At 47.1% G+C, this 14,864-nt stretch overlaps 1 protein-coding gene across 15 annotated transcripts in view; it reads right to left on the bottom strand.

Moving 5' to 3' along the window:
* Positions 1-224: 224 nt before the first annotated feature.
* Tpm3 (tropomyosin 3) overlaps positions 225-14,864 on the bottom strand; it is a 28,340-nt gene continuing 13,700 nt past the window's right edge. For 2 of the 15 annotated variants that reach the window (XM_036189807.1, XM_036189814.1), the window contains 8 exons: positions 14,509-14,642; positions 13,496-13,613; positions 13,327-13,397; positions 11,968-12,043; positions 11,234-11,296; positions 11,030-11,099; positions 9,990-10,068; positions 2,695-2,774 (listed from right to left, as the gene is read on the bottom strand). In XM_036189807.1, the coding sequence (XP_036045700.1) occupies positions 2,753-2,774; positions 9,990-10,068; positions 11,030-11,099; positions 11,234-11,296; positions 11,968-12,043; positions 13,327-13,397; positions 13,496-13,613; positions 14,509-14,642 (633 nt within the window). In that variant the 3' untranslated portion in view covers positions 2,695-2,752. Of the gene's footprint in view, positions 1,599-2,369; positions 2,775-7,096; positions 9,021-9,985; positions 10,069-11,029; positions 11,100-11,233; positions 11,297-11,967; positions 12,044-12,617; positions 12,694-13,326; positions 13,398-13,495; positions 13,614-14,508; positions 14,643-14,864 lie in introns of those variants that run through there. The other 13 variants (XM_036189810.1, XM_036189818.1, XM_036189808.1 and 10 more) reach the window with 9 other exon arrangements.

The following is a 14,864-nucleotide window of genomic DNA, read 5'->3' as shown; positions in this document are numbered from 1 at the left end:
TACATGGGTGCTGGAGGCCAAACTCAAGTCACCATGCTGGGTAAGTGCTCTACCATAAGTGCCACCTCCCAAACCCCCCAGTCACATTTGGAACCCATCTTTATTTTATGTCTGCTTCCAATGTGTTAAAGCCTGCAGCTTTCAACCACAAAGACCTGATTTTCGACCCAGTCTGTATAGCCCTGTGGAGAAAGCGCATTCGATGTAATAAAGTCAAGTCGGTCTGAGGGTGGAGGGACTGGTTCTTTATTTCAAAATGTCACTTGTTGATATTCAGTATCAAAACAGTTGCACTATGGGGTTCTTTCTCCCGACAGAGGAGAGTACAGATAAGCCAGTAAGCTGCAGGGTGTCCACCGCAGGGGCCTCGAAGAGACCACCTGAACATGGCAACCGGGTAGGACACTCGAGATCAGCATACCACCAGCCCACAGACTGCAAACAATTCTCACGGCCAATGGGTTGACCAAGACAACCCAACCCCCAAAAGCAAAATTTCAAAATAATATAAAATTTAAAAAGTTTTTACAGAAGCTATTCAAGATTTCTCCAGCACGGACTCATACAAAGCACAATGAGATGGCACTTTAGAGAGCAGCCTCAGGAAAGGACACCGAGATGACGGAGTTCGTGCAGCTTAACTCAGTGGCACAGGCATCGTTTCCTTTGCTTTCTCCCGGGGGGCAGGTGAACACTAGGTGGTCACCTCAACACTAAGGGGCAACATGATCCATTTTGTGAGCAGTCAGGAAAGGGGTGGCAGCGAGAGACAAGTTTGGTCTCAGGGCGGGGTCTGCACAAGAGCACGCTTGCCTAACCTGCACAAGGCCCTGGGAGGTGGGGGTGCCTCAGACATCTCACCGTCTTATTTGGTCACATCTGATGGAAAAAGTAAAAAATAAAAACAAGACTAAAGTTGTTCAAAGACATCAAAGCTGAAAACCTTCACAGCCCGGAAGAAGTTTTTGTTTTTTGGCTAACTTCCTAGAATCCCCTGTCGTTTGGCTAGAACTGGGTACAGAGAACTGAGGTTTTTCCCCACAGTGGAGCCTGCCTGGGCTCTGCGGGCTGTCAGCAAGGCAGGCCCAGTCCTGTGTTCCTCCTCAATGGAGAGAGCAGGATCCATTAGGCTGAAATGTCACCTTCCAACAGTGAAAAGGAACTGGTCGCTGCTCCAAGCTGTGGAATGTTACAAATGGTTGCCAAGACAAAGAGTAATCACAATGTGCATATCACAAGTGCACTGAAGACACTTTGCATTGTGCTCACATTCCCTTAAATATGGTTTCCAAAGGTGCTCAGCCCCTCCAGCTGGAACTCTGGGAAGAGGCTGACACAGTTTTATGAAAAAGACATTGGGGGGTGGCTGGGGGGGTTGGTGGCAGGAGGGAAAAGCAGCCTTCAGTTAAAAAGATCAGCCCTCAGTTTCAAGGTCAGCTTCAGGCAGGCTGGCCTCGGGCGGAGTCAGGGTCAGAGGGAGGAGCGGCCGCAGGACAGGGCAGGACTGGGGGTGCTCTACATCTCATTCAGGTCCAGCAGGGTCTGGTCCAGCATCCTTTGTGTACAGAGGTGTTCCTCTTTGGTGCACTTCAGCTTATCTAGGGGGGGACAGAGAGGAATTACAGAAAGTCAGTTCCAAGTTCTCCCCATTCTGAGACTTGCTCCAGTCACAAGGAAGCTATAGAAGTCAGCTATTGCATCCCTGGGTTCTGCGGGGAATCGAAGGTCGTCTACTGCCTGGGGGAGGGAACTGGGGCTGACCAGCCATTTCCTCTCCCTCCCACAGGTAACTGAGAGGTACTAAGCTTTCAGTCCTAAAAGGATCAGGTTGAAAGCACCAGACTCTCTCCTCTGCCCACAGGTCAGTATCTACTGGAAATGTCACACTGGAGTGTGACCACAGCAGATAAGGACAAACATCAATACCTCAAGGAAGGAGCTACAGGAAGAGCCTCCTGCAGCAGGTACTTTCTCCACAGTGTGTGCATGAGTGTGGGGTGGGGGTGGAGGCAGGAGTCCTCAGGTTTAAGTCAAGAAGGATACTACCCAGACAGAGTCTTGGAAGCAAAGCCCCAGTGAGATTTCAGCAGAGGTATCAACAGAGCTGGCCCCGACAGTGACTTTCAACTAAATACAAACGAAGCAAGGAGGAAAAGGATCAGGAAGGAAGGAAGCCAGTGGTAGGACCCCAAGCACTTAAGTCTGCTTAGCAAGTAACCGTGGAGCTTCAGGGGCGGGAGGGAAATTCTACACCAGCGATGGCAAAGCAGGCCCGTTTTCACACCCCACCCACCTCTTTCCCATCCCTCGTAACCCAGTCAAAGGAGCCCATCTCTGGGCCTGAAGATGAAGCAGCTACGGACGACATCTTATCAAGTCAGTCTTTTTATTAGAAAATATCCATGCAAAAGTGCAAACCCTACAGTTGGTGCCCAGGTGAGAAGGCTGCAGCTAACATTCCCCAAGCCCCCCATTCAATCTCCCAGACCCTTTCTTCATTACCCACAATCTCTCCTACAACAGAAATAGCCACTGCCACTTCATGGGGGCTGTCGGGAAACCAACAGTCCTCTAACTGCCCTCATGGAAAAGCAACTTGCTTAGGGCAAAACAGTAACATCTGAAAAGATAATCAGCTTTTTGCTGGGGTCCAGGTCAGTGGTGTGGGTTACTGGGCTCAGGGAGCCCTGCCCATCAGTCACACAGATCATGCAGCGTTAGCTTCAGCTCATTAGAAAGCAGGCGGTTTCGCTCAAGTTGGCTGTAGAGACGCTCTGCAGCAGCAACAGAGAAGAGGGGAAGAGGAAAGGAGAAACAGGAGGAGAGAGAGAAAAGGGGAGGTTAGTAGAAGGCAGAGGCACGCGTGTCTTTCAACTAGCCGGTCTATGTAACATGCACCGTGCTGCAGGAGAGTACCAGGACCCAGGGCAGGAAGTCAGCCGGTTGGTGGAAAGACCAGCAGAGGGATACTGTGAGAGCATCGTTGCAGGGCTGTTCTGAAGGTGGAAAACACTTCCTTCACAGTGGTTGTACCCTGGGCTAAGACCATCACAAGGTAGATTCAGTGGGCTTAAAAGAGCCATTCAGCCATGAGGAAAAACCAAAGAGAGCAGCTCAACTCCACCCCCTTCACCTCCATTAAAGGACTCAATAGGACGCCATGCATAACTGTTTCACTCAATCTCTTACTTGCAAATGCTTCTTTCTGTGGTGTTATCTAACAGACACACCCCAAAGTTCTCCCCAACTCACATTCAGGTTTTACAGAAGACAATCCACCTATCAGGGTCAGCAGTATATCCAGCAGTCAAAAGGATGTAAGCCAATTATATAATTATTATGGGGGGTAGAAAGATGGCTCAGAGGTTTAGAGCACTGGTTGCTCTTCCAAAGGACCTGGGTTCAATTCCTGGCACCCACATGGCAGCTCATAATCCAACGCCCTCTTCTGGCCTCTGCAGGCACCAGGCAAACGTGTGGTGCACACATATACAGGGAGGCAAGACACCCACACAAAATAATCACACAATTAATTTAAAGAATAATTATATGGGGCTGGAGAGATGCCTCAGAGGTTAAGAGCACCGACTGTTCTTCCAGAGGTCCTGAGTTCAATTCCCAGCAACCACATGGTGGCCCACAACCATCTATAATGTGATCTGGCGCCCTCTTCTATATACATAATAAACAAATAAATCTTTTAAGAATAATTATTTTATTTCCTTGCCAAGGGTGGTCACAGATTCTAATTCAGGCCAGTGAGAAGAAGGGGAAGTGTAGGCTCGGAAGAAAATCTTAGCTTTTTCTCTGGCTTTGAATAGGAACGGGATGTCCTGTGCTAGACATTTCAATCTTAAGACAATCAAAGAAACTCTAGTTTTCACAGGCTACACTATTCGTCAGTGGCAAGACTCCTTAGGCATAAAAAGAATCTCATGTTGATTTTTTATCTTATAACCTAAAACACTACTTAGGTCACAAAGACCTGCCTGCCTCTGCCTCCTGAGTGTTGGGACTAAAGGTGTGCACCACCGTGCCCGGCTCAGAAGTTCAACTTCCTGTTTCAATATGAGACAAGGTCTTATTTTAGATGCAGGCCTTGCTGTCTTGCTGGGACTGGTTAGAGGGACCAACTACCCAGCTAAGGCAGTGATTCTTAGAAAGCTGCACTGTCCCCCCTCTCCCAGGAAACGTGGGAGTCTGCACAGGTGTGTTGGGGGGGGGGGGTCTGTTTTTCTAAGACTATACATCTTAGGCTGGCTTCAAACTGGTGCAACCCTCCTCCCTCTGCCTTCCAAGTGCTCTAATTATAGACGTGTGCCTCTATGCCTAGCTACAGATAGGTTTTGACTGTCACAGTGATCAGACAAGTATTAGCCAGAGGGCAGCAACATGCTAACTAACGTGCAGAAACATTGTGTGTACAATTACCCTTACATGAAGTGGTGAGTAAGCTCCAAGAGGCTTCGTGTTGGGCCTGTCTTATGCAGGAGACATGCCTGACAAATAGCAGGCCCTCCAATTCGTCAGCTCTCACCTCTCAAGCTGTTTTTCTAGGGATATTTCCCATCCATAGCCAACTTAATCTGATACCCACACCAGTTTTGGGAAAGAAAGGTAGTCCTACAAGTTGCCCTCTGACCTCCATATGCACATAGGTCATGTCAGGCATGTCACACTCACACAACAGATATAATTCACCGCCTAAGGGGCCAAGTTCTTGCTTGGCCACGTACAGTGAGTACACACAAGAACGAGGCTGGCTGCCATAGGAAGCAACCGACCCAGCACCACACAGTGTTTCACACCGCACGAGGACACCCTCACCCTACCGATGGGGGAAAGCAGAAGGCCCCAGAAGATGAAAAAGAGAAGTTATTGTCTCAATCTTCCACTCTTCTTAGTTCATTCTCTATTTTCAAATGATGTTAGGGGTTGATTCTAGGACCCTGCACATACACTAGGCAAACAATATACCATTCAGCTATACATAGCCCCAGCCTGTGTTTAACTTATTTTGAGGCAGGGTCTCACTAAATTCTCAGCCTAGTCTTCCAACTCCTACCCAATACTAAATGTCTATAACTGTCCTGAGCAGCAGTCTTGTGGGATTACTTAAATTTAAATGAATTTTATTGTTAAAAATAAATAAAACCACCAAATGTTACTGGTGCACGCCTTTAATCCCAGCACTAGGGAGGCAGAGGCAGGTGGATCTCTGTGAGTTCAAGGTCCCCCCCACACCCCCTCTACAGAGCTTCAGGACAGGCACCAAAGAAAGCTACACAGGGAAACTTCGTCTCAAAAAAACAAACAACCAAAACTGGAATTCTAGCCTCACCACAAGACATGTTTAATAGTCACAGAAGCAAGTGACTATTATACTGGAGATCAGTGTCCAGATTCTACTGGGTACAACCACTTTAAAGTGTATTTACTACTTTTCTTCTTTACTGATGCGCTCTCCTGTCTTAAATGTTACCTCCCTCCCCTTGACCGTAATGCTCAAAACATACCCTCAAATTACTAAAGCAGTGAATGCCCGTGTAGTTCCTGTCCTTCTCAGTCTATCTGCTGAAGCTGACAGCCACCAGCCCTAAGCCACCGCTCCCCTTGCGCCTAGCCTCCAAAGAAGTCCATTTAGCTTCCTACCCAACTAAGCTTCTCTCTCCCTCTCCACCCCCTCCTTCTGTGTGTGTGGGGGTGTGGGGGAGGGTGTTGAGACAGGGTTTCTTTGTGTAGCCCTGACTGTCCTGGAACTTGCTCTATAGACTGGCCAAGACTTTTCCTTTATTTAACCCTTTTCACATATGGAGCTGTTGATTTTGTTGTTTTCTGTTTTTGTGAAACAGGGTCTCTCCATGTAGCCTTGGCTGACCTTGAACTCACAGAGATTGGCCTGCCTCTGCACCAGCGCTGGCACTAAAGGTGTGCGTGCGCCACCATGACTGGTACCTGTAGATGTTCTTTATGGTTCTGAGGTGTTTGTGTTCAACTGCTTGCAATCCCTGATTCCAGAATCTCTTCTATCAACTCCTCCCCTTCCAGCCTCTTGTTCTTACCGGCACACCCGTTTCTCAGACACACGCTTCTCTCGCTCCCCAAATCCCTCTCTACAGCTTTAACACTATCTCTTTTTCTATGTCAAACCCAGTAACTGAACTTGACTTCCACACACTTAGTTGTCAGGCCCTTGTGTCCTCCAGGCACAGCTGTGCGCGCCTGTAACCCAGCACTCTGGAGGCTGAGGTGAGAGGACTGTAGAATCTTGGGTTAGCCTGGGCTACAAAGTGAGACTCTAGCTCAGAAAACTAACTCAAACAGTTGAATAAAAGGTCCGCTTTCAGTGCGGCCTTCCCACTACTCCCCTAGCACAAGCCCCAGTCACTCTCCAGAAGTCTGCAACCTAACCCAGTATTTCCCAAAGCATGGCATATTCATGGCCAGTGGTGTGTGCACTTATAGGACACCTTTGTGAACTTTAAAGCATTTGGGAAGTGGAGTGAATTTGGAAAACAAAGGTAACAACAGGACAACATGACAGCTAGCATAGAAAATGGTATGCATATGTCTGTAACTTGGGGTCAGCATATTCTGCTAAGTGTTCTTATTTCAATATACACGCACACAAACATACTATTTTTTAATTGGAAAAAAGTTATTGTTTTTAAAGACAGAATCTCATTATACTGGCTAACCCAGAACTCGATATGTCGACTGGCCTGGCCTTAAGAGATCCATCTGCTGGGATTAAAGGTATATACCACCACACCCCACCTTGCTTATTTTTGATTGGGGTCTTGTTATATGTGGCCTTGAAGTTTTTCTTTTTTTAATTAAAATTTATTTTATTTTATTTTATGTGCGCTGGTGTTTTGCCTGTATCCATGTCTGTGTGAGAATGTCAGATCTTGGAGTTGCAGACAGTTGTGAGCTGCCATGCAGGTCCTCTGGAAGAGCAGTCAGATGACTCAGCCATGTCTCTAGCCCCTCTAATAGATTTGGTCTTTTTTGTTTTTCAGAGGTATGGTTTCTAGGGGTTCTCTGTATAGCCTTGGTTGTCCTGGAACTCATTCTGTAGACCAGGTTGGCCTTGAATTCACAGTGACCTGCCTCCTAGGTGCTGGGATTACAGGCTTGCCCATCATGCCCAGATGCAACAATCTTTTCTTAGCTGTCAGATGAACTTGTCTTAGGAGGGAGGTGCTCACATTATAGCGCACACTTAGATACGACAGTGGCATTTCCATCACTAATCATCAAACACACAATGAAGCTTCCCAGCAGGACGTTTAGCAACTGTCTGTCTCCCAAATTTACCTTTAGCTGTGGGTTTTTTAACCCTGTTTTTGCTCATTAGAAGTCAATCCTGACTGAGGCTGGTGATGTATTTCAGTGGTAAAGGCTCTGTGTTCAGAATTCTCTCTCACCAAAAGAAAATGAACAAAATCTCACCTAAACCCGGTACAGTGGTGGTACATGTCTTGGGATGGCAGAGGCAGGACTGGCATGATCTCAGAACAGCTTGGGTACATACTGAGTTCTAGGACAGCCTGGGCTAGTACAAAACTCTCAAAACAACAAAGAGCTCAAAAATGCCAATTCATGGAACCAGTGCCCTCCACTTAGCTCCCCAAAGTTTACTATCTGGAGCTTACCCAGTAGCTTTTGACTTTGGGCTTGTCCTTTCTTCTTACAAGATTCAGAGCAACCTGAGCATGTAGGCGGTTCCTCACCTCTATCTATCCATCCATCCATCCATCCATCCATCCATCCATCCATCCATCAGAACAGGATATCTATCTAGACATCATCTGCTAAATAAGCCCACCTCTACCTCAGTCTCAAAGGCTATGTGGCAGGAAGAGATAGTCCAGGAAAAGGAGTCTGACCTACATTAGGGAACACTTCTCTACCTAGCTATAGCCTCTCTCTCTCTCCCTTCCCTTCTTTCTTTCTCTGTGGTTCTGGGGTTTAAACAGAGTCTTGCGCACATTAGGTGAGTGTTCTCCAACTGTGCCACATCCATAGCCCTAGACACCGAGAAGAAAAAGCAAGTTTCAAATACACACTCGGATAAGAAACTGAAATACTATGCAGCATTTAGCTGTAATATCAAATTCATCTGCTGTATAAACTGGAGCACTTCTGAAATGCTGGTATTCAATTCTGTAATATATACACAGAAGACTTTCACTAGGAGAAAGTTAATAGTAAGTCATCACCCTCATGTGCACATGACTGGTTGTTTTCATTTGTTCCAATCATCTACCATGTGTCTCAATGACATCCCATTAGAAAACAAAGTTGAACAAACGGTGGCAGCCTCCACTAAGTGAGAAAGGTTTAAAGACGAAAGCACATCTCCTGAGAAGTCAAGCCATTCTGTTACATGTTCTTCTGTCACTTAGGATGATGGTTATTTAACTGTAAGGATGTGCCCTGAGGATGTAATGTCTGACTCTCCGGCAAAAGGGTAGCATATTAGGAAATGATCTGATGTCTGTTGACCTTACTATGTGGGAAAGGGCCAAATGGAACGAAAATGCTCCAGGTAGACTATTTAAGAACTTGGCAGTAAAAGACTTGGGAGGGTCTTAAGGAGTAACACCAGACTTCCGACCACAAGGAGCCTTAACTTGTTCACCACTCTGACAAGACTCCAATCAGCAAGTTTAAATGTCAAGAAAACACACACACACACAAGTAGCTTTGATTACACATAAATCAGAAGGGGACAGCCTTACACGGCTGTCCCTACTTCACACCGGCAAGGCTCCTTCTTAACAGCTTTGTCAATAACAAATGCGGGAGGACATGAGGCTTCTGGCAGCTTAACATTTTAATCTGGGACGAGGGTGAAAGCAAATATGTAAATTGCTTTGTGTCCCCCAAGCCCCAGCCCTAAGGCTTTGGGAACTAGCCAGGCTGACCCAAATGGAATCCAGAGCGAGTGGGGTGTTGGGTTCCCCAAGGAAAGGGGGTGGATCCAGAACAGAGCAGAAACGGTGACAGTTTATCTGTATGGAAAAGGACACTCCAGGTGAGAAGGGCTGGCTCAACTGAGGCAGCAGCTTGGGAGAAGGGAAAGGGCAGGAGAGCCAGACACTTCAGGTACAATACTCAGCCATCTCTGGGTTAGTGGGCAGAAGACACAGATTAGCATTAGGAATCAATTAAGTCCCCAAAACTTTTGGTGCTGTTCACTGGTTGGCTTGCTTAGGGACTCAACTCAGTTCTTTTTTGTGGAGCTGAGGAACAAACCCCTGGGCCTTGCCCTTGCTAGGCAAACGCTCTACCACTGAGCTAAATCCCCAACCCCTCAGCTCAGTTCTTAAACTGGCTGCTTCTCATCATGGAAATGTCCTATTAGCTTTCATTTCAGGGCACAAATAGGGATTTGTGTTCACGTGTCCTTGTTTTTTGAGATAGGGTCTCTCTATGTAACCTTGGCTGTCTTGGAACTCACTATGTAGACCAGGTTGTCCTGGAACTCAAGAGATCCACCTATGCCAGGATTAAGGTGCACACCACCACGTCCATTTTGTGTTTTGCTTTTGAGACCCTGTCTTGCCATGTAGCATTAGCTGCTGGCCTTGAACCTGCATCAATCCTTCTGCCTTAGCATCTAGATTGCAGGGATTACAGCTGTGTGTCACCACAACTCGTGAAAACTCGGTGTAAAGGAGAGCTGGGCACAATGGTGCAGGGCTGTAATCTTAGTGGTTGATGGTAAGTCAGAAGGATTTTAAGTTTGAGGTCAACATGGCTTACAGAATTAGACCCTGATAGAACTAGATGGGAGAATAAGAGAAAACACAAAATTATATCCAAGATTTACCATCTCCCCAGGTTCTGCCAAACAAATAACCAGCACCAACGTTGGGTGAAGGCTGCGAGTCAAGGACAAAACCCAAGCGCACTCCACGCAGGCTGCACCCTCACCCACAAGCCAGGAACCCAACCCCACACTGCTGCCTGATAGTTACATAGAGGTCATGTCATTGAGGGCGTGGTCCAGCTCGTCGCTAATGGCCTTGTACTTCAGTTTCTGGGCATAGAGCTCGTCTGGACAGGCACAGGAACCACAGGGATGATGGAGGGGATAAAGTGAAAGGTATCAGAAGCCGATGAAGAGAGGGAATCATTAGAAAATAGGAAAAATGTGATTGTGGGTCTAAAACCAGGAAGGAAAAGACAAAACAAAACTGTTCTGGCAGTGGTGACTGGCTCTTTTCAATCGACTTTCCCCCAATGGCCAACAGACCTTCCTGATGTCTCTAAGCCAATGCAGCAAGAACCGAGAACCTGAGCATCTGCCAGCTACCTCAGGCACCCAAGGACACTGCTCCCACCCAATTCCGAACCAGTGGTAACGCTTAAGGAAGACAGAAAAGGGAGAATGCTCATATGCATAGGGACACTTCTCTGCTTACTCAATATGATCATTAACTCATGGAACCTTTGCTCTCCAGGCTGCCTCCCCAAGGCCTTCCAAAGAACAGCCAGTTACCAAGAACATATCCAAGGAGTTCTCAAAGACTTGTCTCCTTGTTAAAGTGGATGGACACAGCTGCCGAGCACCCCAAGAAGCAGCAGCCCTGACCTGTGCAGCTCTGAGATTGTTTATCAGCTTCTGGAGAAGTCTCATACATCTTGAGTGATAAAAAGAACTACCTAGAGTGGCCACAGGGTCACACACAAGACTTCACTATCTTCTAAAAAAAAAAAAAAAAATCACAACTTCCATTTCAACTCAGACTCAAGATTTAAGATTACTAAACTGGAGATAAATAGAGTCCTTACATCTTTTCAAAGGAAAGATGGCAGATTTCAGAATTAAGTAGAGGAAAAGATTAAAAATCCAACTCTAGGGTATGACATACCTAGAGCCAAGGCCTAGCCACTATAGCATAGGACAGGACACATCATATATTTCAAGTCACTACTGAATCCCTCGATGAACAGAGAAAAGGCTCAAGATTAACGGGCTAGGCCTTCCTCTCTCAATGCCCCCCATGCTCCATACCTTCCAAGTCATCGATGGTCTTTTCCAGTTTGGCTACCGATCTTTCAGCAAACTCGGCACGGGTCTCTGCCTGAGGAAACAGAAATCCAATCAGAATGAAACATGGTCATTTCTTCCCTCATAACTTGCAGGCCATTGGGAACCAAGGCCAGCAAGGCTAATTATTATTAAAATATTAACGGTTTCTGTCTTTCCTCAGCTCACCTCCTTAAGTTTATCAGTAAGAATCTTTATTTCCTCTTCATACTTGTCTTCTTTTTGAGAGTACTGTGAAGAGAAGCAGATACAAATGTCAGAGCAGAAAGGGTCGCACAGCAAACAGCCACGTTAGTCTTACATGGTTCATAGACATTCTCCTAGATTTGATATACTAAATGGTCCAGGACTAAAATCAAGGACCAGTTTTGACAATGGGTCTCAAGACCCAACCATTTCCACACATAAAACATGCAGAGTAATCTCTGCCAGGACCTTTTTTGTTTTTGTTAACAGACCTAAACTTTGATCTTATTCCTATCTATCATCCCAAAGTGTTTTGCCTTTCTCCAGCTTACCCAGCAGGAATCCAGTTAAAACTTTTCCTCTTGGTGGTACATGGTAATCATCTGTCTTGACTGCTACTAGGTAGGTCCTGAGAGCTGGTGCTCTGCTGACCCCATCTGACTGCTTGGAAGTCCACACAGCACTATCTAGCCAACTGCCCTCTGGCACAGCACTATCAGCTGGAGGAGCACATGACCCCAGGCACTGGAGAGCACCGAGTTATCTGAACCTAAGCACTGGAGGTAGATAGGAATTAGCACTAACCCTACAATCTGGATGGACAGAGGCGGGGAGAAGAGGACGCTTCACTGGGTTATAAGGAATGGGTGTGTCTAGTCTTTCATTAAGAGCAGGGCTGGGCCCGGGGCCTGCCATCTTCACAAACCAGCCCCTACCTTCTCCGCCTGAGCCTCAAGAGACTTGAGGTTGTTGGTGACATTCTTCAGCTCCTCCTCCAGCTCAGAACACTTACTGTGAATATGTTAAATACCGCAGAAAGGAAAGGAGAAGAAGAAGAAACATAAAAAAAAAAAAAAAAAAAAAAAAGGAGAGAGACACACAGATGTGAATTGAACCTATGTGTAGAGAGAGTCGGACTGCACATCAGGGAAGAAAAGTTTCTGGGTAACCTGAGCAAGCATCAACCCTCCTCCCTCTACCGTGAAGATGGATGCCAGGAGCTGGACCTCCTGTGCTCAGGATGTTTGGCTCTAATAAAGAAAGAACACTTGAGAGAAATCACTCACTACCAGGAACAAGTTACAACTGCTACTTGGGTGTGGCAGTGGGGACGGGATGCCCAACCCAAACGACCCCCCCCCCGCAAATCACCCAAGGGAGGCAGAGACCCTTCGGGAGAGGCAGTGAAGCAACTAGGAAAGAAGAGATGAGAGATGCCAAGTGGAAAGGAATGGAGCATTCCATGGAGAGATGAGAGCACTCAACACATCAACTGGTGGAGGGAGGCAGCTGCAAAACAAAACCGAACTCAAAAACCAGGGCACACGCACGCACGGAACCTCTCCGCGGGCTTAATGGTTAGTACCTTTTCTTCAGCAGCACTCAGACACTTCAGATTCTGGTCCATCAGTCTGATCTGCTCATCCATCTCTCGGCAACGGCTGTTAGTGACAGTCACGGGAATGGCACAAGCCAGGTTGTGGGGAAAAGGTTAAAAAAGGAACAGCAAGAAAACAAGCCGCAAAATGGGGTGGGGGGGGGGGAGGTAAAAATAACCAAACAAATGGGAAGAACACATCACCATGGTCATGATATGTCATGTCTGGAGCGCGGGGATGCAAGGCAAGCACAAACAGACTCATCCATGCTGACTTTGTTACACAAGGCCAAGCCAGTACCAATGGGCAGCAGGTGATTTCTCTAAAGCCTTTGCTCTCAAGTTCCCAGGCAGATTGGCAACGTGGGAATAACAGAGACCAGGTCTGAAGTCAGTACGGCCCAAGGAGGAAGAGATTCCAGGCGGAAGGACCCAATAGGATCTTCCGACTAGCTGGATTATGCCATATTAGTCTCGCCCTTCCCTTAATCTGAGAATCTTCCCAAGAATAAGCAAGCCTTGTTACCTGTTACTAGTCAAGATAAGAGAAAGCCCAAAGCCATTCTTGGAGGCTAAAAGCACTAGCTGACTACCACCTCCCAGGCCTGTTTAACAAGGTCGAAGGAATGCTAGTGTACTCGAATTAGTGCCCAAGCAGGCAGGACGGTCTGGCAAGATCTGGAGACAAAATACTCACGACTCTGCCAGCTCTGCTCGTTCCTCGGTGCGTTCCAAGTCTCCCTCGATAATCACCAGCTTACGAGCCACCTGCAAGACAAGGCCCCGGTACAGCTCAAGCAACCAAGGGCAAGCCGCTTCCAGGACTGTCTTTGCAGGGCCTGCAGGTCACTGCAGACATGACCTACCTCTTCATACTTCCTGTCTGCCTCTTCTGCAATGTGCTTCGCCTCCTTGAGCTGGATTTCCTGGAGTTCCATCTTTTCTTCATCTTTTAGAGCTCGGTTTTCAATCACCTTCATACCTCTGCCAGAAACAAGATGAGCATAGCAATCACTCTGAGATGTGCAGCCAGCTCCACTTCAAGGACTCAGAATCACATCCTTTAGGGCCCACCCTGTCTGCCACCCCAACGGAAATTCAATAGCACTTGAGCACCTGTGCCATTTAATTTAAAACATTTTCTTTTTCAGTTTCTCTGTGTAGCCCTGGCTATCCTTGAACTCAGAGACCCGCCTGCCTCTGCCTCCTGAGTACTGAGATAAAAGGCGTGTGTCGTCACCGCCGCCACCACCCGGCTAAAACTTTTTCTTATAGAATGAACACTTTGGGGACCATTTAAAAAGGAGATCTGAGGCTGGAGAGGTGGCTCAGAGGTTAAGAACACTGGCTGTTCTTCCAGAGGTCCTGAGTTCAATTCCCAGCAACCACATGATGGCTCACAACCATCTGTAATAAGATCTGGCGCCCTCTTCTGGCTTACAGGGACACATGCAAACAGAACACTGTATACATGATAAATAAATAAATCCTTAAAAAAAAAAAAAAAGGTAGACCTGGGGGCTGGGAATGTAATTTGGTGGTAGAGGATGTGCACAGCATATAATGTAGATGCTGGGTTCAATCCGCAAAAGCAAAAACAAGTCTAGAACAGGGTGTGGTGGCACAGGTCTGTAATCCCAGCACTTGGAAAGAGGTGTTGAGAGTTCAAAGCCAGCGTGGGCTACCTGAGACCATGTCTCCAACAACACAAAGAACAGGTCTAGAGGGAACTCTAGGTCAGAAGCACTATCAACTATTTGGCTTGGACCCAGGACCCCTGAGGCGCAGTAGGTGGGTGCTCTACCATTCCTCTACCCCCTCCACTGGCAGATGCTTGTAGGACTCACACCCACACACACACCCCCGTTCCCCCACACACCTCTCGCTCTCGTCAGCAGCTTTTTCTGCTTCCTCTAGCTTCTGCAGGGCGGTAGCAAGGCGCTCCTGAGCACGGTCCAGCTCCTCCTCAACCAGCTGGATCCTACGGTTCAAGGAGGCCACCTCAGCTTCGGCCTTAAGTCAATGGGAAACGGAAACAGGTTTGGTGAAAAGAACCAACATGACAGAAGGCTAGAATTCACCACTGTGAAGAAGCCGGAGTCAAGTAAGATGGAACCTGTTCGGGTTCACGTGCTTAAAAGATCTAACATATAGGAGTATAAGTCAATTTCTTCCTTTTCATCTAAGAACTCCCATTTGTTCTACGTAAAACGTTTTGTTTGTGTGATCCAATCT

Source organism: Onychomys torridus, chromosome 6, assembly GCF_903995425.1.
Source record: "Onychomys torridus chromosome 6, mOncTor1.1, whole genome shotgun sequence".
Taxonomy (NCBI): domain Eukaryota; kingdom Metazoa; phylum Chordata; class Mammalia; order Rodentia; family Cricetidae; genus Onychomys; species Onychomys torridus.
Note: the sequence above shows the minus strand (reverse complement) of the source record. Positions and strands in the feature narration are given on the sequence as shown.